Here is a 26,929-nt window from a genome sequence, read left to right as displayed (position 1 = left end):
TCCTGTTCTCTGTGTTCTCTCTGCCGAGCATCGCTGGGATGGCCTCCAAAAACCACGATCCCACTGCTACCAGTGTCGCCGCTGCCCATAAAGAAGCTGAGCCCAGTGGTGGAGCTGCCCGGAGCCTCGTGGGAAACAGTCTACAGGAGGATCTGATGACCCTCATGGCCATGAAGACCTGAGGTATAAGCTTTCCCTGGAGTTCCCCAGTGGCTATCCTTACAACACACCCACAGTCAAGTTCCTCACACCCTGCTACTACCCCAATGTGGACATCCATGAGAACATCTTTCTGAACATCCCGAAAGACAAGTGGTCTGCTCTCTACGATGTCAGGACCATCTTACTGTCCATCCAGAGCCTGCTAGGAGAACCCAACATCGACAGCCCCTTGAACATGCATTCTGCAGAGCTTTGGAAAAACCCCCCGACCTTGAAGAAGTTCCTGCAGGAAACCTACTCGAAGCAGGTGTCCAGCCAAGAGCCCTCACAGAAGGACCATCTCTGCCCTGCCCCTCCTCTATCTTCGTCTTTACTGTCTTTTCAGCCATTACATTTGTGTCTCTCTGTCTCTATCTCTATGTATAGGATTCCATGTTTTCACTTGTATCATTTTTGTTTTGTTCTTGTTCATTTTCAATTATGTCTGTTCAACTTTTTTGATGGTTATATTAAAAATTATTTGGGAGGGAAAAAAGTAAATTTAATGGTAGGGACTTGAAAGGCATAGCACAATTTCATAATTTCATAGCACAAAACATAATTCTGCTTTCTCCATTGAAGACATAGCTGATTTCACGTTATGCCATGGAAGATGATTGATCATCATCTTCCATGGCATAACGTGAAATCAGCTATGTCTTCAATGGAGAAAGCAGAATTATGTTTTTATATACTTTTGTACAGTATTTTCTTTGCTAATATCCATCAGCCAAACATAGCCTTATTTAGGGCATAGCCTTATTCCATCCAATGTCCTCTATATTAACCAAGTTTACTTTAAACATCTAATCCCATCAAAAAATGGGGAGAAGAAATGAACAGACACTTTGATAAAAAAGAAATACAAAGGGCCAAAAGGCACATGAAAAAATGCTCCTCGTCACTAATCATCAGGGAGATGCAAATCAAAACAGCAATGAGATACCACCTCACACCACAGAGATTGGCGCACATCACCAAAAATGAGAACAATCAGTGCTGGCGGGGATGTGGAGAGAAAGGAACTCTTATCCACTGCTGGTGGGATTGCCGTCTAGTCCAACCTCTATGGAAAGCGATATGGAGATTCCTCCAAAATCTGGAAATTGAGCTCCCATTCGACCCAGCTATTCCACTCCTAGTGATATACCCTAAGAACACAAGAACACAATACAAAACCCCCTTCCTCACACCTACATTTATTGCAGCACTATTCACAATAGCCAGGCTTTGGAAACAACCAAGATGCCCTTCAACAGACGAATGGCTAAAGAAACTGTGGTACATATACACAATGGAATATTATGCAGCCTTCAGGAGAGATGAAGTCATGAAATTTTCCTATACATGGATGTACATGGAAACTATCATGCTGAGTGAAATAAGTCTGAGGGAGAGAGAGATGCAGAATAATCTCACTCATCTATGGGTTTTAAGAAAAATAAAAGTCATTTTTGCAACAATCTTCAGAGACAATGAGAAGAGGGCTGGAACTTCCAGCTCACTTCATGAAGCTCACCACAAAGAGTGGTGAGTTCAGTTATAGAAAAAACTACACAGAGAACTACCATAACCATGTGAATGAATGAGGGAACTGAAAAGCCTGTCTGGAGTATAGGTGGGGGTGGGGTGGGCTGGAGGGAGATTTGGGACATTGGTAGAGGGAATGTTGCACTGGTGAAGGGGGTGTTCTTTATATGACTGAAACCTAATCACAATCATATATGTAATCAAGATGTTTAAATAAAGAAAAAAGTTTCAAATAAAAAAATGACTTCAGGTATATAAAAGATACAATAGTATGGGGAAGACACTTACTTGTCTTGCATGTAGCCAAGCAGAGTCCAATCCCTGGGACTAAATATGGTTTGCTAAGCACTGCCAGGAGTGTTTCCTAAATGCAGAGGCATTGAGAATCATTAACTATGCCCATTTCTTACACCCTCCAAGAAAAAGGTTTCAAAATTCATATGGCTGAATGTCTCCTTTTTTTTTCAGAGAAGTTCCATGTATACAAGAGATATAGATGTCATTTAGAAATTTATATTTACTTTTGTCCTTATCATTTTGAAATCATTTCTTCAATCTATGTAGAACTTAAAGAAGTAATAATGATTTTGTGTCCTAACTCTTGCATATTATACTGTCTAATCAATAAATATAAGGAAAATACACTTAATTTTAATTTATTTGGGGGGGACACACCCCTGCTTTGCTCAGGGATCACTCACTCCCAAGGAATTTAAGAAACTATACATGGTTCCAGCAATTGAATGCAGGTCTGCCACAAGCAAAGCATAGGGTTCAATTCTTGGCATCCCATTTGTTCTCCTGAGCACTAAATGGAGTAATTGTTAAGTGCAGAGTCTGGAGTAATGCCTGAACATTATCAGGTTTGGCCTTACCTCCACCTAATAAAAGAGAACTCTTACCTTATTATACATTCCCATATCCTTCAAATAGAATGTAAGAATGTAAATTATGCATTAATTTGTTCACTAAATATATAGAAAACTTTAATATTAAGTCTAATATTCCATTATACCATCTACTTAATTTTGACAAAAGAAAGGTGCCTAACATATTTCCATGATTTATTATGTTTTGATTAATTTATGTAGTAGGAATGAGTTAACTCTAGAAATCTCATACAAAAAACTTTCTAATTGGAACATATAAATTTAAGTTTCTGTCAGGGAAATAGTATTTATTTCTGACATTGATCTAACTTTTTCAAAATTTAGTCTGAAACTACATGCAACAAATTAATTTACTTAAGTAATCATTATTAAAAACACGCTCCAGAGTGATAGAGTGATAGTACAGGAGCTAAAAAAAGTGTTTTGCATGTAGCTGATAATGACTCATATCACTGGCACCACATATAACTATTTGTGCATTGTTTTACTATTTTGTGAAAATATTAATTTACTTATTTGGTCAATAATATAATACTTACCTTAAACAGGCATGAATTAGCTGTCCTACAACTGATTAGCCTTTTTCTTGGGGCCATATTAATAGTGTTCAGAGTCTACTCTTGGTTCTGTGCCTCCAAGTAGGCTTGGGGGATCATATGGTTTTGCAAAGATTTAAACCTGGGTAAACCTTGCCCAAGGCAAGTGCCCTAATTGCTGTCTATTTCTCCCACTCTAAAACTGATTGCAACTTATAAGTATGTTGCAAAGGAGATTTATTGTTACCTAAAGGTGAAAATTTATGAGAAGAATATTTTCTGACTAGAATTACAGTTTACTGCTGTTTAACAATAGAATTTTGAAGTGCTAATTAGGAGCTCAGATCAGATATTTATTTGTTCAATGTTTAAGACAACTCTTGAGTAGCTGGTAAGACAGATCAGGAGCACAAGTGTAATGCATATAGGACATAGTTTGATCCCAGACAACAGACTCCAAACACCACCAGGGTGGTCCTAGATCCCATTTTTCCTTCCTCACCCGTGCAGGGCCTAAGCAGCACAGAATCCTTGGTACAGCCATTAGAATATTACTGGGAGTGTTACCTGAGATCCCTGAACACTGCTTGGTAGGCATCCACTCTAAGTAAAATTATATGGTAAGCATATTATTTTAACATACTAGAGATGATCTTGACCATGGGTATATAGAAGTACAAATAAACATGCAAATGTCAGATGCCAACAGCTTGAGGTCAAGCTTTCTATCTTATGCACTGTTGTAAAATCTGGCAATGCATATTTTGTACTCTATTTTATTAAAGAGCAAGGGTGAACAAAGGGGGGCACTAGGAAACTAAATTCAACCTAGGTACTTAGTTTTAGGACCATCCCAACATTTCTGTTACCTATGGTGTTGATATTGTTTTGAAGGCCCAAATATGTATCAGCACTGTTTGTATATTTTGTTTTTTAATCATTTTTACCTCTAAATAGGTTAGATTGAATTGGGTAACATTATTTTTAAGGCAAATGCTCCCACAACTGTGCTAAGTACTTAGTCCATTTTCAGGGTCAGTGATGTGAGCAAAATAATGTATTGATAGGAAAGAGAATGCACTGAAAATTTCAAGTATAATGAATTCTATTATAGAATAACAACTATATTTCTAATTTTAAAACAGTAGCAAGTATCTAAGAGTAAAATATTCTCTTGTGCAATTCCAGAGAGTAGGACAAAATAATAAAAGACAGAAAAGTACAAGGTTAAAAAACTTGCCTTGCATATGGCTGACCCTGATGTGATCCCTAGCTTCAGAGAGCACTAAGGCAGGAGTAAACATTGAGCACCTTTGGGAGGGTATGCTCCCCTCAAAATAAGAAGAAAATAGTGGAGACATAATTTTTAGGAACCTAAATACTCATTAAAATTATTTATATGAAAATGTCTTATGATCTATGATAATTATGCATTTTCCTTTTTCTAGAACCTCAAAATTCTCAGTATTTCAATGCATGAAAAAAATTATAATAGCTCTATCATTACATTCTATAAATTTGAAGTTCCCCATAAATTAAGTTGGATATTCTAACTTTTTCCTCTATAATAAATTGCTGATTGTATAAAATATGACATACATGTAATAGTCCCACACATTTTAACACAGTTTTCAATCCCATTATGGGCAAATAGTCACATTTTAGAGCCACTTAAATGAAGAATAATAATTCATCTGTCATAGGCAGATACCAAATGCTGTGTTTTTCATTTTAAATTTTAATTACCTGCCTAAATAGAGAGATAAAAATAAGTAATCCACAGCAAATTCATAAAAGGTTTAAATTATTTTTTAAAAATACACAACAAAGACTTCTTACTTTTTGAAGCTGCTGTGTAGAGACATAGCTCAACTTTAGAAGAAAAAGTTGAAATTTTTGAAAAAAAAAAAAAAAAGAGAAGAGAACATGGCATCAGAAATTATGTGTTATATGAAGAAAGCACCAAAACAAAAAGATAAAAACTGTGGGTAGTTTCTTTAGCCACTGTGCAACAAAAAATATTTGAATGCAAAATCTAACCAGCAATTTAAAAGCTATTATAGCTTCATATTAAAAATCCCAATATGTACAATTCTAAATTTCCATTTAATTTTTAAGGATTTTATGGCTCTAATAATGCACAAATATATACTTCTGATATTCCTATTTATGTAGGCACTCAGTGCCATTAAAGGAGCTCTTGAAACATAATATTAATTCATGAACAGAAAAGCCTGAAAAAAATCACATAAATGTCATTGTAAGTTACTAAAGCTCAGTATTTACCTTTAATTTGGGCAGTGAAAGAAAATGTTTTCAGAGAAGAAAGACAGGAATAGATTTAATCTTTAAATGAGGTGAATACCAGTAATTATTCAAGGAGTTTACTTAATTTCAAATAAAGAATTCAGAGCACTTATATCTATAAATATAAAATGATGAATCAATCTGAAGTTTAAGATGTGTATTAAAACATAGAGGAGGATATGGTTTTAATTTTTGCAAACATGAATAAGACATAATATCAGTTTTAATGCTCGGCAATAACATTTAAAATTCAAGCCATGCACTATTTCTCAAGTAAATCTTTAATATATTTTACGATTTATTTTATAATAATATATTATAATAAATAGGGATTTCAAAAACATTTATCCCATTGACCTAAGTTTCAAACTCTTTATTTATGCTTTTACTTTGATGCTAACAATTCTTTCAACCTACTGACATGAATCATCCTCTTGAAAATTCCCGTGTTACCTTTTATTTTATTTGGGGGGGGGGTGAGGCGCACAACCGGTGGCACTCGGGTTAATCTTGGCTCTGCACTCAGAAATCATTCCTTCCTTAGGATGATATAAGATGATTGGGAGCAAACCCACATCTGTCCTGGGTCATCCGCTTGCAAGGCTAATGTCCTACTGCTGTGCTAACGCTCTGGCCTGCATATGTTACATTAGAAAATGCCAAGCATAGATAAATGGAAAAATATAAAATTCTGACAATTATTTTTCTTCTTTATCAAGTGTTTTAGGCAATTCATCATTGGACATTAATACTTAGATTAGTGTCTCATACCTTTGATATCTTGTGGACATTCAAAGTTCTCCTTTGAGAAATAGCTTCATTTTTATATCATATCACTCCCAGTCATCTTCAAAACAATATGAACTAGAATTTTTGCGGCTAACAAAAAAGCAACCTCCATAAAATTACCTACAGGCATGTGATTTGCATAGTAAATTTAGAATTGACTCTAGAGGAGGTAGAAAGGAATATAAAGGGAAAAAAATAAGTAGGTAGACATATAGAAGGCAACACAGAAAATAAAATATAAAATGATTTAAATAAATAAAGGATATTGTCATCTTTTCCACAAACTTGTCATGTTGATTATCTGCATCTGGAAATTTCTTCAGATTACGTTCTAGATTAACAATTTGTTGTTCCATTGCTGCAAGGTTACTCTTTAGAATTTGTGCTGAAACTAAATAGAAAAGTAAGTGGTTAGACTATTTGATCTCTCTGACCCCATAACATATTTTTGAAATCTTAATCATAAAATTATTGTCTTTAAAATAAGTAACCGCTATTTTGCACACCACCCAAATCAATGGTGCCATGTACCTTGTAACTGTTGTCTTCACATACCATCTTGTTGCTGTAATGCATAAGTTGTATTATTACCCACATTGTTTCCCTCCTAAAGTTTACCCTTATATGCCTTGTCCCTACCTTCAATAAATGAAGTCCATTGCTCTGACCCAAAAAAAAATAAATAAAAGAGGATACAAGAAAATGGAGACCTATACCCTGCTCTTGGACTGGGAGTATTAACATAATGAAAATGGTGATAATTCCCAAAGCATTGTACAGATTGAATGCAATCCAGATAAGATTATACATGACATATTTCAAATACATTGATCAAACACTCCTGAAATTTATTTGGAAGAATAAAAGTACACAAATAGCTAAAGCATTCTTTGGGGAAAAAAGATGGTAGAAGGAATCACTTTCCCCAACTTTAAATTATACTATAAAGCAGTAGTAAATAAAACAGCATGATATTGGTTATAAAAACAGGAATAAAATTGAAAGTCCCAAGAATGGCCCCCATGTGCAATCAGCTAATCTTTGATAAGGAGGAGGAAATACGAAATTGAGCAGGGATACCCTCTTCAAAAAGTAGTGTTGTGATAACTAGTCAATTCTATGGAAAACAAATGTACTCACTTTAACACTGTGCACAAAATACAAATCAAGGTCTACCACTTAAACTTTTGAGGTTAACTTAAATTAATATGCATGTGCATGGAACTGTAAAAATACTATGCTTTCAATGTTAAAGGAGTTATATAAATTTTGTGGCTTTAGACTGCTCTGTATACTGCTAAAAATGTTATAATGTACTACAATCTGGGGACTTGAGGGACAAAGTAATTGTGCAAGTGTTGTGTTTTATTTTTCTTAATGTTTTTTGGCTGAAAGTTCAAAATTAAGGTGTCATCAAGGGGATTTCTTCTGAGAATTCTGTTTATGGGTGATCATCTTCCCACTGTAGCTTCACCTTGTCCTTTTACTTTTTGTTATCTTCATAAAATAAAAAATACAAATCAAAATGGAATGAAGACCTTGACATCAGTCCTGTAACCATAAGGTACATAGAGGACAACATAGGCAAAACATTCCATGACACTGAAACTAAAAGTATCTTCAAATATGAAACACTATGGTCTAAGAATGTGGAAGGAAAAGTTGACAAATAGGATTACATAAAACTAGGAAGCTTCATCACTTCAAGAGAAACCGTAACTAGGATACAAAGGCTACACACAGAATGAGGGAAACTATTCACCCACTAACCATCTGGTAAGGGTTTAATATCTAAGATATACAAGTGCTAATGGAACTTAGCAGGAAAAAAATCTAACCAATCCAAAAATGGGGAAAATAAAAAACAAGCATTTCCTCAAAGAAAAAATACAGATGTCCAAAAGTTATATGAAAAATGCTATACATCACTATTTATTAGGAGGATGCAAATCAAAATGATAATGAGATAGCATCTCACACCATAGAGATTGGCACATATCACAAAGAACAACCACTGCAGGATTGAATGTGGGAAAACTCTCATTCACTGCTGATGGGAATATCTTTTTAGCCCAGCCTTTCTGAAAAACAATATGGATATTTCTCAAAAAAACAAATAAAGAACTCCCTTTTGATCCAGCAATACCACATTAAAACATATACCCTAGGACCACATGCACACACACCAAAAATACCAAAATATTCACTGTATTCCAATATTCATTGCAGCACTATTTACAATACCAGATTTTGGAAACAACCCAGGTGCCTAAAACCAGAAGAGTGCAAAAAATATGCAGTATATATACAATGGAATACTATGCAGCTGTAAGGTATAATGAAGTATGAAGTTTGCTTGTACATGGATGGCCGAAGAGTTTAATGCTTAGTGAAATGAGTGAGAGGAAGAGAGATAGACATAGAATAATTAATACTGATGGTTTGTGGTATATAAGAAAATGAAAAGGCAGCCTGGTAAAATCCAGAAGCAATATTGATGAGGGACAAGAAGACCAGTCAATGGTAGGAAGTTTGCCATATAGAATGAGGACTGCAATTTGTGCAGAGAAGGTCCACCATGACAATGATAGTTGAAACTTATCTTTCTGAACAAGAAATGGGTATTTTGTTAAGTCTGTATTTCTGGTAATTTATTTGTATAAGATTAACTATCATTTAAAGTAGCTGACAAATAAAAATCTATACTGAGTCTTTTATGTTAAAGGTTTGTACAGTTCAACTATATTGAAAATTGAAACTTAATGTCTTTGAACAGTACTGGAGGAAAATTGTCATTGAAATATTATATGCCTAAAACTTAACTGTAAATAACTTTGTTAATTATATTTTTTACTTTCCTTTTATTTTTTACTTAAAACAAATGTGGTTTACCAAGTCACTCATAATTGGGCTTTAGATCAGATTCATATACTTAATAGAGTAAGGATCCAATATTCAAATATAAAAAATAATTGAAAAATTAGCAGTAATTTCAGATTCAATACCAGCAATTAAGTTCAGAAGGAAGTATAAAGAAAACAAGGGTTTCTGTATAATAAAATTTCCAAACAAGTATACAAACAAGGATGGTCTTGAAATCATCTTTGACTTTTATAAAACATGTGAGGAGCAAACTCTGAGAACTGGCAGGTATGGCACAAACCCTGCTCAAAGAAATTACAATTATGTTAATTCTTTATTCTCATCCACAGGGTTTTAATATAAAATTGCATATCTTTTTAAAATATCTATGAGTTTCAGTGTTTTGGGGGAGATATTCTAAGTTTATACTATAGGTGTGTATTACCAGTCACACAATTTTAGATACTTAGCTTTATATAGAATAAATGTAATCAGAAAGTATATTTTTTCATGAATGCAACATATTTCATACTTTAATTTTACTTTCACATTGAAATGTTTACTTTTCTTTGTTAAATTGAGTCTACAACTTTTGTACTGAATTGATATATTTGGCAGAAAATTGGAGGCTGGAGTAATAATACAGTGGGTAAGGTGTTAGTCTTGCAAGCAGGCCATCAAAATTCAATATTCGCATCCCATATGGTCCTTTAAAACTCAAGGAGCAACCCCTGAGAACAGATTCAGGAGTGAACCCTCAGCACCACTGTGGCCCAAATTACCAAAATATCTTTAATGCACTAAGTATATAGATTTTAATAATGTAAAAATATGACTATATATTGAAATGATTTTACTTTAAACATGAGTTTATAAATTAAGCCATTGAGTAATCAACCTATTGTTCTTTTTTTTTTTTTTTGGTTTTTGGGCCACACCTGGCAATGTTCAGGGGTTACTTCTGCTCAGAAATAGCTCCTGGCAGGCACGGGGGACCATATGGGACACCAGGATTCGAACCAACCACCTTTGGTCCTCGATCGGCTGCTTGCAAGGCAAACGCCGCTGTGCTATCTCTCCGGGCCCTGTTTATATCTCTTTTGTTAAAAAATAAACAGTTCGTTTTTATTATCACACTAAGATAAAGTGTCTAAATACATTTAATTATAGGAGTTTGAAAGATAGTACATCACATAAGGCAATTACTGCTTTCCAGGTCCTTGACACAGTTAGATATTTGGCACCCAATATATTCCTTGAGTCTGGCAGAAATAACCACTGAGAGCAGAGCCAATAGCAAATCCTGAGAATAGCCAAATGTAGTTTAAAAAAAAACCAAATTAAATAAAACTGAATTAAATAATTTAATCATTATTTTTCTATTTTCACTTTTATTACATAAGGCTGTATTTGTATACCTGTTTGTATTCCATTCTCAATATTGGAGTGTTAGAATGTGATTAAAAAGGAAATCAATAAAGCAATAAATTTAACAAGGTAAGTTAGACTAAATAATTATTTAAGTATAACAAAATATTTAAGTATAAATGAATTAATTTCCTTGATCTTTTATAATGATTTATTGTTTTCCTTAGGAGATGTTAATTCAAAAGTACTTTTGCTAAGGCTTTGATAATAGAATTTTTTTAAAAATGAAAAAATGGACTTGGTAGGTAGCTCAGTAAATTGAGCTCATGAATCACATGCCATAGACCCAAATGCTCTTACAATGCAGGTGTCTCCGGAGTACTATGTGGAGCAACCACAAGATTCTGATCACATCTAGATAAGGTTTAGTACTGCCAACCACAGCAAAAAAAATGAGAACTATAACTATAGGCATAAAATAAGATATATAATTTTAATCATTACTAGTACTACTACTACTTACACTACTACTAATACTAAAAATGAAAATAACAGTACAGATAGAAATATGGCAACATATATGTATAAATTACATATTTAATATTTTTTAAGATTTTATTGACTATTTAATCATGGAGGATTTTGGAGACCAAATGAAGTTCTAGGTAATGAACCCACCTCAGCCACATATGAGGCCATCATGCTATACACTGTTCTATCTCTGAAGTCCCTCAATGTAAGATTAAAGAGTTATCACTAAAAACAAACTGAACATTTACTCAAACATATCTTTAACGTTCTTCTTCCCAAAACATTTCTCAAATTTAAGCTACATATTGATTAAACAAATTTTAATACAAAATTTTGGTAGTTAGTACTTAAAACTATAATAACAAAACTGAAAGTATCCGGCATAAGGAGAGGTCTTGGGGACATATAATATTGGATAAGGTATTTGCATCACTTATGAACCCCCAAACATTCCATGAGTGATACTTCAGTACAAAACTGTGAGTAAACCCTAAATACTGTTGTGTGCCTCTTCCAAAATTGATCTGAGAACTATTTTCACACCAGTCAGTGCATCCCAAGAAGTTCACAGTTTTGAAGAAGAAAGGGATCTGCAGCAGGCTCATCTTTAATGTAAAAAAGACAATTTCACAGCTATGGAGGACAGAACCAGTGAGCTATATGATGTGCTGCATGAAATTAAACTCAATGAATACTCATTCCCAAAGCTGACAAAGATACCACCAAGAAAGAAAACTTAAAACCAATCTCACTAATGAACATGATACATGTAAATCCTTAACAAAATCTTAGCAAACCACTTTTATGTTCTGGAGGCTAGCTCTTGCCGACATGGGGTGTGGGGAGACCCAGGCCAAAGGCCCTATTCCTTGCTTGGGGGTTGCTGGGAGGCCAGGGAGGCTCAGCCATCTCCCCACTTCCTCCCATACTCCAGGTGTATGCCTGGGTGCTGGCCTAGTTAGCCAGAAAGGTGGGGAGGATTCTAAAGGAGACCCCAGGTCTATCCCCGCCCCCACCCAGCACATGGAGGTACAAGATTAGGGAGGGGGTGGGCAGATTTCTAGCTTCCAGTTCTACACAGAATCCTTTTCTGTTCTGAAGGCTAGTTCTCGCTGGCATGGGGTGTGGGAAGACTCCAGGCCAAAGGCACTCTCCCTAGAGTGGAGGGTGCTGGGAGGCCAGGGAGGCTCCCAGCTATCTCTCCACTTCCTCCCAGACTCCAGGGGCATGAAAAGTGGGTGTCGGAGAGGACTCTAAAGAGGATTGGGCTGGGCCAATCACCAGAAACTAACTTTCTCACTGATCTCTATTTTGCTGTGCACTAGATTTTTATCCCCCCAGACTATTTCAAAAGACTTAAATGGAACATGTGTATATCATTTGAATATTTCTTTAGATGTATTTCCTTAATAGATATAACCCTTATTGTCTATCTTCTTATGTAGTTGCAGTTTTCCCCAATTTATGGGATCTACTTAGTAGGGAATCTATTAGACAAGTTTCTCCAGTGTTCTGAGTTCATGTTAGAACCAGGTTATCAGGATTGTTTAGCTTGTTATTTTTACCCCTATATGAACCAGTAGTACTATGAGACATTGTTACTTTTTGCATATGCACATTAAAAAAGGAAATCTTATGTGTCCAAACAAGTTCTTATCTAATAGAGATAAAAAACACATAAATTTTATATGGCCATTTAATCTTACACCCTGAACACTGGTCATAGTGACTTGGCTTAGGTTTCAGAAGACTGGTCATTGACCATTCACCCCTGAACCTTGCTCCCACCTATGGAAACAGCATGGTTTTCTACACCAGCACCAGGAATTGGACTTCTAAAAGGGAAGGCTCTCCTGCTGCCCTGGCACTGTCTTACTCCAGATTGGATTCATCTGACACCCTAACAACTTTGTGATAGGAACAACTTGCTTTGAGAGTAGGGCTCTCTGCATTGCCACCTAATGGTGAGATGAAACCAGAAGATGCTGTGTGTCACCCTGACTTCAACAAAGGATCTGTACAGAAACCAGGATCTCTAACTACAGAAACCTGACAGCACAATCGTGATTCTGAAGAGCTTTTACTGGGAAAACAGAGAAAGACTGTGGGGTTAGACAACATAGTATGCCAGTAGCCTGACGTTGGTCTTATGCCAGGGTACTTCTTGAGTAAGGTCTCCCTGTTTTTTAGTCCAAAGGTTTTTTCCTTTATATTTTCCCCATTTTTTCTTTGCCTTTGCAAATAATAACAATTGCCACACACACACCCCTTTCATTTTATACTTATCTCTTACCTTTAAAAAATAAGAGCTTACTAAATCTTCTGCCATTGTAATTAATGACTTTATTGGAGATAAAATAATTTTCACAAATATACTTGCTACTGAGTTTTTTCTTCTTTATCTTTTCTACTCTTCCATTTTATTTTTAGTTTTCCTTTCTATTTTCTTTTCATTTTTTCAATAACTTTGCTTTCTCTTATCTTGAAACAAATGTATTATGATCAGTTATGTTAACTATGTGATACATTTTCTTTAATAAAAATTTAAAAAAAATTTTGATATCTAGCATATACAAAGAACTTACAAAGCTTAACTCCACAAAACCTAAAAATCCCATCAAAATAGGGAGAGGAAACGAACAGACACTTATCTTAGGAATACCAACAGAGAAATGAAAAATGCTCATCATCACTTATTATTAGAGAAGTCAAAATTAGAGAGAAACGAGATATCGTATTTTACCAGCGAGGATGACACATATAAAAGTACTGGGAACAATCTCTGTTGGCAGGGATATGATAAAAAAGTAATTCTCTTCCACCGTTGGTGGTCCTAATGCAGCCTGATCCAACCCATATGGAAAACAGTATGGAGGATTTTCAGTAAGCTTAAAATTAAACTGCCATACAACTTAACAATCCCCCTTTTGGGTATATATCCCAGGGCAGAAAACATTTATCTAAAAGATATACGCACTCTGCTATTCATTGCAGCACTCAGTACAATAGCTAAAAGTTGAAATCGATATAGATGTCCAGCAATGGATGAGTGGATTATGAAGATGCAGTACTTGTATACAATGGAATACTTCGTAGCTCTCAGGAATGATGCAATAATGAAAATTTCAGAAATATGGATGGAACTGGAGGATATGATGTTAAATGAAGTAAGCCAAAAGAAGGGTAAATACAGAAAGATATCTAACATATGTGGTGTTTAGAATAACACCTTGATAAAATTCAATGGTCTAACTGGGAGTTGTTGTGAAAACCCATGGCCCCAAAGAATAGGGAGGAGAAGGAAATTGAATGGATGAGGAGAAACACAAATTTAATGGATGGGATCCAGGGGCCAAGTGGTCTTAGGTCCACTGTTGGAGATAAAAATAAAGACAGAAATAAAATACAACCCAAAGTCAACAACAATGGAATCAAAAGACCCAAACAACCTAACTTGTAAGTAGGCCTGTTATACTGGCTTGCTGGAGGGCAAGAGATGAAATGGGATACAATGAATAAATATTTTCATAATATTATAAGAAAAGGAATAAAAAGTATTATTATTTTTCCTTTGGCCATAAAATTAAATGAATTCTGTTAAATTTCAGTCATATAGTAAGGAGCTGACTGATAATATTTGACCAGAAGATTTGAGCATCAACAATATTACAAGAATATTTTTCCTCCTATGGTTGACTTTGGTGTGTTTAGGGGCCACACTCACCAGAGCTCAGGGGTTATGTCTGGCATTGCACTCAAAAGTCACTCTTGTGGTCGGAGCGATTGCGCATCTGTAGGGCATTTGCCTTGCATGCAACTAAACCAGGACAGCCTGTGGTTCAAACCCACAGTGTTTCATATAGTCCCCCAAGCTGGGAGCGATTTCTGATTGCATAGCTAGGAGTAATCCCTGAGTGTCACCCGGTGTGGGCCAAAAATAAAAAAGTCACTCTTAATGGGATCGTGAAACCTTTTAGAATGCCAGGGATCAAACCTAGGCCATCCAATTGCACAGCAAGCACCTTACCTTATTTTTCTATTTTATAGATTACGCCTGTTTATCTTTCAGAGGATTGTAATATGTTTATATGATTTATAATACCTTGGGAAATATATTCTTGAGTCCTCACTGAATGGACTAATAGTTACTGAAAAATGAAGTAAAACAGTGCAATTTTAAAAATATGATTTATGACAAGCTATTCAAGGGAGAATGTACTTCTCCACATATATACTCTCATGTCAAAAATTGTTTCCTTTACTCAACTCTTGCATTACATAATTAAGGATGGGGCTGGATGGCAGTGGATGGCGATGGATTTCTTTCTGCCATCCCAGACCACGTGGCTCCGCATCCCCAGTTAGCCAGCGGGTTCCAGGCCCAGGTAATCGGCGTAATCACTCACTCACAGGCAGGCGTTAGGAAGCAACAACTTTATTCATGCCCTATCCACCACATGTGTGTGGCCTACTCATAACCTTTCAAGCATTCAGCCATTCTTGGCTAGCCCTGCGTCTTAACTCACTTCAGCCATCTTGAGGGCCAAAGGAAATGGCCAAAAGGCCCGAATTCCCTAGGTCCCAGCCTTATCTAACTTTTCCAAGACCCCTCCCAGGAATGGGAGGGTCTTGCAGGTAAGGTTACATTAATATTCAGTTCCCAAGACCCCTCCCAGAAATGGGTGGGTCTCAGGTACACTACACTCAACTATTTTCTTTTTTTTTTACTTCTCAATATCTTTTAAGATATTTTAGGTAACATAAGGGTCTGGAGAGATAGCACAGCAGTAGGGCATTTGCCTTGCATACAGCCAATCCAGGATGGACGGTGGTTCGAATCCCAGCATCCCATATGGTCCCCAGTGCCAGCCAGGAGAGATTTCTGAGCGAAGAGCCAGAAATAACCCCTGAGCGTTGCCGGGTGTGACCCCAAAATAAAAATATAGGTAATATAAATCACAAATTTAATTACATAAATTAAAGCTCTTAAACATATTTTGTTTACTTTGTAACATTCTGCACTTATGTCCAATGGGTCTGTTCTAGTCATTCAATAACGTCCTGCTATCTAGAGGTAGCACCAAGAGCAGACTCCTTATTACTATACCAAATATCTGAGACAGTCACTTTATTTCTCCATTTAATAAATGATTCTATACTTATTCCAATGCATTCTGTCATTGGTCGTTCTCATTGTTTTCGTAAACAATACTTTAAACAATCCTTAAGCAGATACTTAAACAATTCTTAAAAATACTTATACAACGTGATTGTTTAAAAGCAACCACAAATCATTACCTTTACTTGCACTTTCTACATGTTCAAGTTCTTCAGGAAACTTCAGAATATCATGATATTTTTCTTCACAAATTTCAGCAATAAAATGCAAGAGCGTCGTTTTTTGATCTGCTGATTTAGTATCTCTAATCTGTAAGAAAACAGAATTTTTGAGTATCTTTAAAATTGACAGATTTTTTTCTAAAACAACTGACATAAGTAAATTCTATTTACAATAACTCTTGTTAAAATTCATTTGTTTTTGGTTGTGGGCCACACTTGGCTGAATTTGGGCTTAATCCTGATTTGGTGCTCACGGATTATTCTTAGTGCACTGTCGGGATCATATAGGATAACATAGATGGAGCCTGTGTTGGTCTGGGGAGAGGCAAGTGACATGATGTACTATTGCTCTGGCCATATCAATTTACTATAACTCATGGAAACACAAAGAGGTGATTTTCAAAGGAGTTTTATTAGTAACATTATGAACTTACAAATAAAATATTCTGAAAGTGAGAAAACCCACAAAAGTAAAAAAAAGGATTTACTTGTAAAATATTTAAATCATTATGACAAAACAAAATATTTTTTATAAGACCACTCACTTCAAGATTGTTAATAACAGGCAATGATAAAATGTTATGTTATTGGCATTTTCTGCTTTATTTTTCTGGCCACAATTGATGCAAATATTATTAAAATGGTTGATCACATTTTATCAAGCATTATTTGCATGGGTATCATAAAGAATAACTGAAACCTCTGAATTTTTATTTGCATTGCTTTATATGGGGGACATAAAATACACTTGACAGTGGTTAAGGGATATTCCCAAATCTATGATATCTCTGCCACTTAACTTATAACTTTTTTTTTTGGGTTTTGGTTTTTGGGTCACGCCAGGGGACGCTTGGGGGTTACTTCTGGCTCTGCAGTCAGAAAGTCAGAATTCGCTCCCGGGAGGCATGGGGATGCCAGGATTTGAACCACCATCCATCCTGGGTCGGATTCATGCAAGGCAAACGTCCAGCGCTGTGCTATCTCTCTGACCTCTTAACTTAAAACGTTTTATTTTTATTGTTAAACAGAATCTGACAGCACAATCAGGATATTATGAAATTGTTTATTTGCCTGTTTATATATTATATTTTTCTTTTCACATATTATATTTGTTTCCTTGTAAGAGTCAATAGAAAATGAAAGGGCTATTTTGAATTTAGATTATTGTATCCAGAGAAGAGTGTAGCCATGAGACAGACAGTACCAGTGATCAACAGTGGTAGAAGTGGGAGGATTTTTGAATCAAAAGAGCCATTTTGAACTTATTATGTTGAGTGAAATGAGAAAGAGAAAGATATAGTATGATTGTACTTATTTGTGAGATATTAAAATATGATAGTATGATAATGACATTCAGAGACAATGGAAACGAGAACAAAATCACCATTCCATGGTAGGAATCTAGCCACAAATAGCAGGGTATTCCACTTATGGCAGAGAAGGGACCAGTAAGACTATGATCCTTAGAAATAATCAATCTTGGGCAGAGCTGGAGTTCAATCCCTGGCATCCTATATAGTCCCCTAAGCCAGGAGCAATTTGAGCATACAGCCAGGAGTAACTCCTTAGCATTATCAGGTGTGGCCCACAAACCAAAATTAAAAAAAACACAATCTATTTAAGCATGGGTGCAGAAAGGAGACAATGTCATAGGCATACCTCTTAGTAAAAACATTTCAAACCAAAGTATATAAAAGTGGAAAAAGAAGAAAGGAAGAGAGAGAGAAAGAGAGTGAAGAAAAAAGTTTGCCTCAGAGGCAGCTAAGGGGGAAGGTGGGAGTGTATTTGGTCTCATTGGTGGCAGAAAATGTTCACCTCTGAAGGTGTTGTAAATTGTGTGACTGAAATTCATGAACAATTTTGCCTCTATTAAAAAACAACTGTATTATAAGCAATCCTGTAACCATGGTGCTTTAAATAAAGTAATGTACAAAAGAGACACTAAAAAATTAAGTGTAGCTAGAATGTAAATTTCTCTTTTATGTTTTTGGTCACACCCCAGGGTTCTTAGGGGTTAGGCCTCATTTTGTTAAGAGGAGTCATTCCTGTTGGTGCTCGGAGGACCATCCAAGATGCTGGGGAATTCAGGTCAGGTGCTAATGTCCTATACACTCTGCTATCATTCCAGCCCTAGAATGTAAAAATCTTAAAATAAAGCACAGTAATTAAGATGCAAGACTTTTTTAAAAAGTAAATCGTCATGCTGGACTAACTTGTCAATATAAACAATGATTTACTTTAAAACAAACCAAAATGGCATAAATAAAGTTTCGTCATTATTTGGGGTGTTTTAGTACTACTAATCCTTAGATGATGGGTTTATATATTGATGTTCATACTGATGCAGTTTTGGGCTTCAAGGATTACTATTTTTAGAATAAATGGGAATTCATGACAATAAAAGTTATGTATAAATGGTGGAAGGCATCTAGATAATAACAAAATAATTTATTCCTTATTGTTGTATTCACTAAGAAAATTAAACCATCAGATTTAGTACATCAATATTATTATGAAAATTTACAAAACAGCTTTTCAATAACTCCTTATGTCCCATTGACACAAACACCAAAATGAAATATTAATCTCAAAGCAAAATATCTCCACAGGAGGTAAGATCTCAATATTTTAAGTGATCAAAATTATACCTTGTAGAATTTTGCTATTATTATAATTCCAAATGAATAGAATTATCATGCTGATTTCTTAAATACATAAGTACCACATGGATGAAACAACACAATCCAAGGACAAGCTCTAAGAGCAAAAAGCAACAAGCTCTTTAAAAGTCATGTGCCTGGAGGCTTGGCACTGAGATAAAAAGCAATGTGAGGATTAATTTTCTAAGGAGAGGCATACTTAGTACTTCATAAAAATATAACTTTTAGAATCTTCTGACTTTTTCCAATAGCAAGAATATTTTTCTTATAAATTAAATCCTATAAACAATAGGCTGTTACAAAATCAAAAATAAGTTATATAATCCTAAAGTAAATCAAATTAATGTATATTTTTGAATTATGTGAAGATTAAAACAAACAGAAAAATAAATATAGCAAACAATAAAAGCCCACCAAAATTCCAGGACACCAAGCTATATATGTTGATTCTATATATTTTTAATAATGTCTTTATTTAACCACCATGATTACAAACATGATTGTAGTTGGGTTTTGGTCATAAAAAGAACACCCCCCCCTTAACCAGTTCAACAATCCCATCACCAGTGCCCCCTATCTTCCATCTCCCTCATCCCCTGCCTGTATTTGAGACAGGCATTCTACTTCTCTCACTCATTAACATTGTCATGGTACTTGTTAGTACAGTTATTTTTCTAACTGCATTCATCACTCTTTGTGGTGAACTATAGATTGCACTGATTCCATTTTTATCTACACGGTCAATACCTGTCAAAAATGCACAAATAAAAATCAGAAGAAAGTACAATGGTTAAGGCACTTGACTTGTATGCTTTGAACTCAGGTTCGATTCATGACACCACATATGATCCCCTGACAAATACCAGGCATTATCCCTGAACATGTTTCGTGTGGCCCAGAAACCAAAAATAAAATTTCGGGTCCAGGGTGGTGGCGCAGGGCATTGGTTGTCTGTCTTGAGCTTGCTAGCCTAGAATGGACCGCGGTTAGATCCCCCAGTAGTTCCAAATAGGTTCCAAGTTAGAGGCGATTTCTGAGCATATAGCTAGGAGTAACCCTTGAGCATCACCAGATGGGGCCCACCCCCTCCAAATAAATAAATAAATTGTAAAATTCCTCGAATAGAATAGAACATGACCTTTGTACTCATATGCCTAGTTTATGGATGATTTAAAACTTGAACTACTGGGCTGGAGAGATAGATGACACAGATTCTGATGGCCCTGGTCCGCAATCAGAAATGTCTGCCCCTTAAAGGATAAGAGATTTAGTTATTAGAGGACCCTTGTAACTGTTGTTTAGGAGCAGTTTCCTGCCTACTATATAAGACCCAGGCTAGAGTGGAGGGCTGCTGCCTTCAAAGGACTGTTATGCTGGATGGTTGTTGCAAAAGTCCTGGAATACTTTGTGCTGAAATTCCTACTTCTGTAGCTTTTTCTTTTTTGGGGTGTGCTGGTCATTTCAGCCTTCTAAATATTCATTCTGATATCTCTTTGATTTAGCATTTTTTATTTTTTATTTTTATATTGATATCTTTATTTAAACACCTTGATTACAAATATGACTGTAATTGGGTTTCAGTCAGGTAAATAACACCCCAATTCACTGGTGCAACATTCCCACCACCAATGCCCCAAATCTCCCTCCTCCCCACCCCACCTCCACCTGTACTCTAGACAGGCTTTCCACTTCCCTCATTCATTCACATTGTTATGATAGTTCTCAGTGTAGTTATTTCTCTAACGGCATTCACCACTCTTTGTGGTGAGCTTCATGTAGTGAGCTGGATCTTCCAGACCTCCTCTCTTTGTCTCTGATGATTATTGCAAAAACGTCTTTTATTTTGCTTAAAACCCATAGATGAGTGAGACTATTCTGCGTCTATCTCTCTCCCTCTGACTTATTTCACTCAGCATAAGAGATTCCATGTACATCCATGTATAGGACATTTTCATTACTTCATTTCTCCTGACTGCTGCATAATAATCCATTGTGTATATGAATCACAGTTTCTTTAGCCAATCATCTGTTGAAGGGCAGCTTCGTTGTTTCCAGAGTCTGGCTATTGTAAATATACTGCAATGAATATAGGTGTGAGGAAGGGATTTTTGTATTGTATTTTTGTCTTCGTAGGGTATGTCCCTAAGTGGTACAGCTGAATCATATGGGAGCTCAATTTTCAGCTTTTGGAGGAATCTCCATATCACTTTCCATAAAGGTTGGACTGGACAGCATTCCCACCAGCAGTGAAAAAGAGTTCCTTTCTCTCCACATCCCCGCCAACACTGCTTGTTCTCATTCTCTGTGATGTGCGCCAATCTCTGTGGTGTGAGATGGTACCTCATAGTTGTATTCATTTGCATCTCCCTGATGATTAGTGATGTGGAGCATTTTTTCATGTACCATTTGGCCATTTGTGTTTCTTCTATATCAAAGTGTCTGTTCATTTCTTCTCTCCATTTTTTGATGGGATTAGATGTTTTTTCTTGTAAAGTTCTGTCAGTGCCTTGTATATTTTGGATATTAGCCCCTTATCTTATGGGTATTGGGTGAACAGTTTCTCCCATTCAGTGGGTGGCTCTTGTATCCTGGGCATCTGATGCCTTTTCTGCCTCTCATGCTCTTCCTTCCCTTTTTATGGTCCTCTCCCTGACTGACCCCTTGCTTGGTCCAAACCTTAGCCCTCTCTCTCTCTCCCTTTCTCAGCCTAGGGCATTGGCTTTATAGCCTTTGACTTACCTGCCTCTCTTTCCCCTTTTCAACCCAGTTCCAAAACCCTTCTTGTTGGTGTTGTGCTTGGCCCAGACAGTAAGATAAAAATCTTGCACACAGACAACCCATGTTCCATCTTCAGCATTCCAGAGGGTCTCATAAACACCACCAGGAGTAATTTCTGAATATAGAGTCAGAAGTAACTCCTTAATGTTGCCCAGTATGGCCCCATTACAAAGAAAAAATAAAAAAAAAGAACTTCTCTTAAATACCTGCAAGTGTCTAATTTTCTAAAATATTTTTCCTTTAAATATCTTGTTTAATAGAAGAGATTTTATAAAATTAAATCCATCTTTTGAGACATTTTTACTCAATTCTTTGAGATATTTATTACTGTTCATGTTTCATTTTAAAAAGATAAATAAGACATAATGTTCTAGGTTAATAAAATCTTAGTATCTTGGTCAAAATCAGAAAGTTATAGATGAGAATACATGTGTATATTTAGAATTAAAACTTTACTTAAAGCAGTGCTTCTCAAATACTGGGGTACTCCCCCCTCCGTAAATGCGGGCGCGTTTTACCTCGGCAAACACTGTCATAACAAGCTAAGCCCTGTGTTTATGTCTCTGTATGTCTCTGGAGCTGAGAGTTGCTGTGTCCTGCCTCAAACCCCGCTTCGAAAAGCTATGCATTGCAAAACGTGCTCATTGTAACCATTCATCCAGACATCACCTCTGATTAAAAAATCAGCTCAAATTATTTTATATATTTTTGTTTTGCAGGTTAAGGTTTTTTTTAATAATGATAATATTTACAGTCACATGGGGGCACAAAAAATAGGAAAAAACTAAATCAGAGCATTGCAATATTAAATATATTTCATCATTATAAAATAAAATTTATTTCCATCTGTAATCTGATTTATTAAAATGTGTTTATTTTATATTAATATCAACCATTCTAAAATATATCTGAAGATTTTCCAAATGGATTAGTGGATATATTGTTAACCATTTCAAGGTCGGCTTCATCTAGAATTAAAGTATATCTTTGCTTCCCTTCCTGTTATCCCCCTTAACTCTCACAACCAGTTTGACAACAGAATGAGATTTATATAAGATACAAACTTATAAATACAATACTGACTCTTTAGATCCTGTCTTGAACATATTTTCAAATAAAATAACTCTCCAAGTCATTTTAGAAATCGAAATGCTTGGACCTACAAGCATTTTTACTATTTAAATTATTTGTTGTAAATATGTTAAAATAAATGAATATTCTCATTGAAAAACTGTCATCAGTTTATAAGCCATGTATTATTTTACTGAAATCACCTGGCCAATAAATGATAATTAATAATTATAATCAGAAATAATTATAACTATCTAAAACTTAAAAACTTTCTGACATGGCATATAAATATAAAACTAACACAATAATACCAGCTTATATCACTTATTATGGCTATTTCTGTTTTCTTCTAATAAATATGAATATTATATATTTGTGCAGATGAACAAGAGCTGTACTCAAAGATGATTCCTAGGGAACAGGCAGTTTCTGGGATCAAATTCTGGTCTATTGAATGTAAAACTCATGCTCTAGACTTTGAACTACCTGAATTGTATTATGCCTGAATAATGATGCTCAAACTACCTAAATTATATTATGAAATATAATATTTATGTTTGATATAATAAACACATTTCTAATACTTTAGTTTAGGCAAACAGCAAAATATCTGACTAACTTCATTGTAAAGTATTTTTAAATTTCACATACACTGATTCAAGCCAAAGATCTTCAGAAGTTACTCTGGTTTTGAAGCCAGGTATTTTGAGCAAAAATAATCAACACATAAACATCTTCTATGATAATTGCACATGATTTTTCTTGGAAGGAACCTTTCTGTAGATAATTTCCCTTCTGCTGAGATTTAAGCTTATGTTTTCTTGCTTTGTACTCGGTGAAAATCGAACATAACTGATCATTATCCTTTGTATCATTTCAGTTATATTTCCTTCTCCTATGTCCTGTTTTTTAAAACAAATTATGTCCATTCCCATAACTTCTCTATTATTCTTTGTGGTGTTTGTTTTTTATCAAGATAACTATAATTCAACTAAGTTTCCTACTTGATAGATTTCCCTCATCTACTACAAAAATCAATCAAACTTTGATTTTGTGTACTAAGTTTTCACAACATGGGATTTGCCTAAATTTCTATTATGTTTACTACCACTTTGTAATGTATCTCTTTTATAAACTAGTAGTAACTCATTTATCACATATTTTTGTCTATTAACATCTCTAGTCTTACCTAGTTTCCACCTTATCTTTCTCATCTACCTTCATAATAAAAGACTAGTTAACTACATACCATCTCCTATTTGAAGACTTCTCTATCTCACGACTAATTTTGCTTTCTTTTGCCAGGTAACTTCAATATAAGCATCTCAACATAGTAGGGCCCTCCAGTCAATGAGGGTTATTTTAAAGTCAGAGATCCTATTTTAATGCTCTTTTTCCCATGCACCCTTGAAAATGCTATAAGAGCTAAACTGGCAGTAAAATATCCTGAATGGAAATATTTTTTTAAGTTAAATGTTCACTTCCATGTGCTACAAAAAGAGATTTGCACATTCAACATCTCTGTTTTCTTACTTAACAATAGCCATTATAAGGGCTGAAGTAATAGCACAGCAGGTGCCTTTTGCGTTGTATGTGGCTGACAGGGGTTTAATCCACATTATTCCATATGGTCCCCTGAGCCTGCCAGGGCAATTTCAGAGCACTAGACAGGAGCAACCTCCCCCCTGAAAAAAAAAAAGAGAAAAGAAAAGAAAAAAAATAACTTACACTCATATGTACTACATAAAGATCAATTATATCAAATGCCCAATGGTAACAATAACTGTTGCATTAAATAATTAGTGATGATGCTGGATAGAGTGGATGGATGGAGGGATTTTTCTCTGCCATCCCAGGCCACATGGCTCCGCAATCCCCATTCAGTTGGTGGGTCCCAGGTTTAGGTGAATGGCGGAATCAGACTCATCCAGAGACAGGCATCAGGAAGCATCCACTTTATTCATGCCCTATCCACCACATGTGTGGCCTATATCATAACCTTTTAAGCATTCAGCCATTCTTAGCTAGCCCTACATCTTAACTCCTGTCAGCCATCTTCCCTTTGACCTCCATGCTGGCAAAAGACCAAAAGCCAAAAAGCGCCCTCATCCCCTCTGGTCAAAACCTTATCTACCCTTTCCAAGACCCCTGCCAGGAAATGGGCGGGGTCTTGCAGGTAAGGTCAAGTTACCTAGGAAGGATGGGTTGGGGATGAGTCTTCATCTCCCCCTTCTCTGAAATATAAAAGAACCTTTTCTTATCCTGACAATGAAGCCTCATCCCCCACCCATTCTTCCTAGGTAACTTGACCTTACCTACAGGACCCCGCCCATTTCCTGGCGCTCAGAACTCTGACCTGAAACCTGGACCCAAGAAAACAGCGAATATGGTGAGATTTCTGCTCTTCCGTTTGATTTTGGCTCTTTTCAGATGGAGTCAGCCCAAAGTGTTTGGCCACGTGAAGTCATGTTCAAAGATGGCCACGACCACTTCTAGGGGCAAAAATATCAGTAAAACAGGGGAGTTGAAAAATTGTATCAATCCCATTCAAGACTTAGGACTGAAACTTTGTTGCCTAAAATCCTTTTTCCTAAAACCTCGGCCTCCTCAAAGACTGATTAAAAGCCTAGATTGGAAATGGAGGAGAAAAAAGACTATTGAAAGTGCACTGATTTTCTTTTTTTGTTTTTTGTTTTTGTTTTTGTTTTTTTGTTTTTCGGGCCACACCCGTTAGATGCTCAGGGGTTACTCCTGGCTAAGTGCTCAGAAATTGCCCCTGGCTTGGGGGGACCATATGGGACACTGGGGGATCGAACCGTGATCCTTTCATTGGCTAGCGCTTGCAAGGCAGACACCTTACCTCTAGCGCCACCTCGCTGACCCCAGAAAGTGGACTGATTTTCTAAGAACAAACTTTGGCTTGAATTTGGATTTCGACTTTGGAAATTTCGGACTGGACTTTTAGTTTAAATCACTTTAAACTCTGAACATCCAAAATTGCCCTGTAAAGCTGTGGCCGAGAAGCTGCAGCGGCTGTGGCAGCAGAACCTGCTTCCAAAGTGCACCCGAAGGGGAGAAAAGGCAGCGGTGATCAGCCAACAGTGCCCGTCCTGCAGCAAAGAAGCAGCGGAAAACTCCTAATCAGCCCAGAAATGGCAACACCTGCAGCTTGGCTCTGCTCTGCTATGGAAAAGCAGCAAGCCTGGAATCCACCCTCCAGATCACAAAGCAAACCGGCCTGCAGAATGTTTAAAGAAGCCACGTGGTGAAATCAGCGTGGGACAAACCAGCATCTGGACTTATGGTTTTAGGTGTAGGGACTAAGTGGGTAGTCATATATTTTACTCATAGTTGGTGATGGGATAAGTTTTAGTTAGTGGTTTAAAAAAAGGAGTAATAACAGTTTAGCCCATTTAAAGATCTGATTTCTAACCGCTTGCATCTCTGTCTTGTAAGTCATTTTCTTTATAATTTAAATGTGTTTTGTTGTTTTCCATAGTTAATATTTTCAATTGCAAAATGTATTACTGTGTGTATTTTAATGTACTTAGCCTGTTTTTAAAATGTATGTTAAGCATTTATGCTGTAGTACTTGTGTGTACAGAAGGTTAATAGGAACAGAAAGTTCCCCCAATATAGTTTAAAAGTATAGGAACATGAAAGTTCCGGAATAGTGCTTGGTAGAAAAACATTAAGAAAATTTTAAGATACAGGTGTATAGTATATTTTGCCTAAATGTTATGTTTTAGAAAAGGGCTGGTATGTTAATTTTCACTTTATTATGTTGTTGCTATGGAAATATTAACCCGCCTTTGGCTAAAGGTGGAGACAGGATTACAAAAGGTTCTTTTATATTTCAGAGAAGGTGGAGATGAAGACTCATCCCCCACCCATTCTTCCTAGGTAACTTGACCTTACCTGCAAGACCTCGCCCATTCCTGGGAGGGGTCTTGGAAAGGGTAGATAAGGTTTTGACCAGAGGGGATGAGGGTGCTTTTTGGCTTTTTGGTCCTTTGCCAGCATGGAGGTCAAAGGGAAGATGGCTGACAGGAGTTAAGATGCAGGG

General features: G+C 36.0%; 2 protein-coding genes across 2 annotated transcripts in view; one reads left to right on the top strand and one right to left on the bottom strand.

Moving 5' to 3' along the window:
- The window catches only part of DIAPH2 (diaphanous related formin 2), a 370,213-nt gene that overhangs the window by 84,108 nt on the left and 259,176 nt on the right, over nucleotides 1–26,929 (bottom strand). The window contains exons 22-23 of the mRNA XM_049766649.1: nucleotides 16,313–16,442; nucleotides 6,520–6,644 (exon numbers count right to left, since the gene is read on the bottom strand). Of these exons, the coding sequence (XP_049622606.1) occupies nucleotides 6,520–6,644; nucleotides 16,313–16,442 (255 nt within the window). The remainder of the gene's footprint in view (nucleotides 1–6,519; nucleotides 6,645–16,312; nucleotides 16,443–26,929) is intronic.
- Nucleotides 39–2,227, top strand: LOC125999371 (ubiquitin-conjugating enzyme E2 C-like). Its single transcript, XM_049767435.1, is given in 3 exon segments — nucleotides 39–165; nucleotides 168–528; nucleotides 2,200–2,227. Coding segments are annotated over 3 exon segments (516 nt in total).

This window comes from Suncus etruscus, chromosome X, assembly GCF_024139225.1.
Source record: "Suncus etruscus isolate mSunEtr1 chromosome X, mSunEtr1.pri.cur, whole genome shotgun sequence".
Lineage (NCBI taxonomy): Eukaryota > Metazoa > Chordata > Mammalia > Eulipotyphla > Soricidae > Suncus > Suncus etruscus.
The sequence above is the reverse complement of the archived record's forward strand: the minus strand, read 5'-3'. Positions and strand labels throughout refer to the sequence as shown.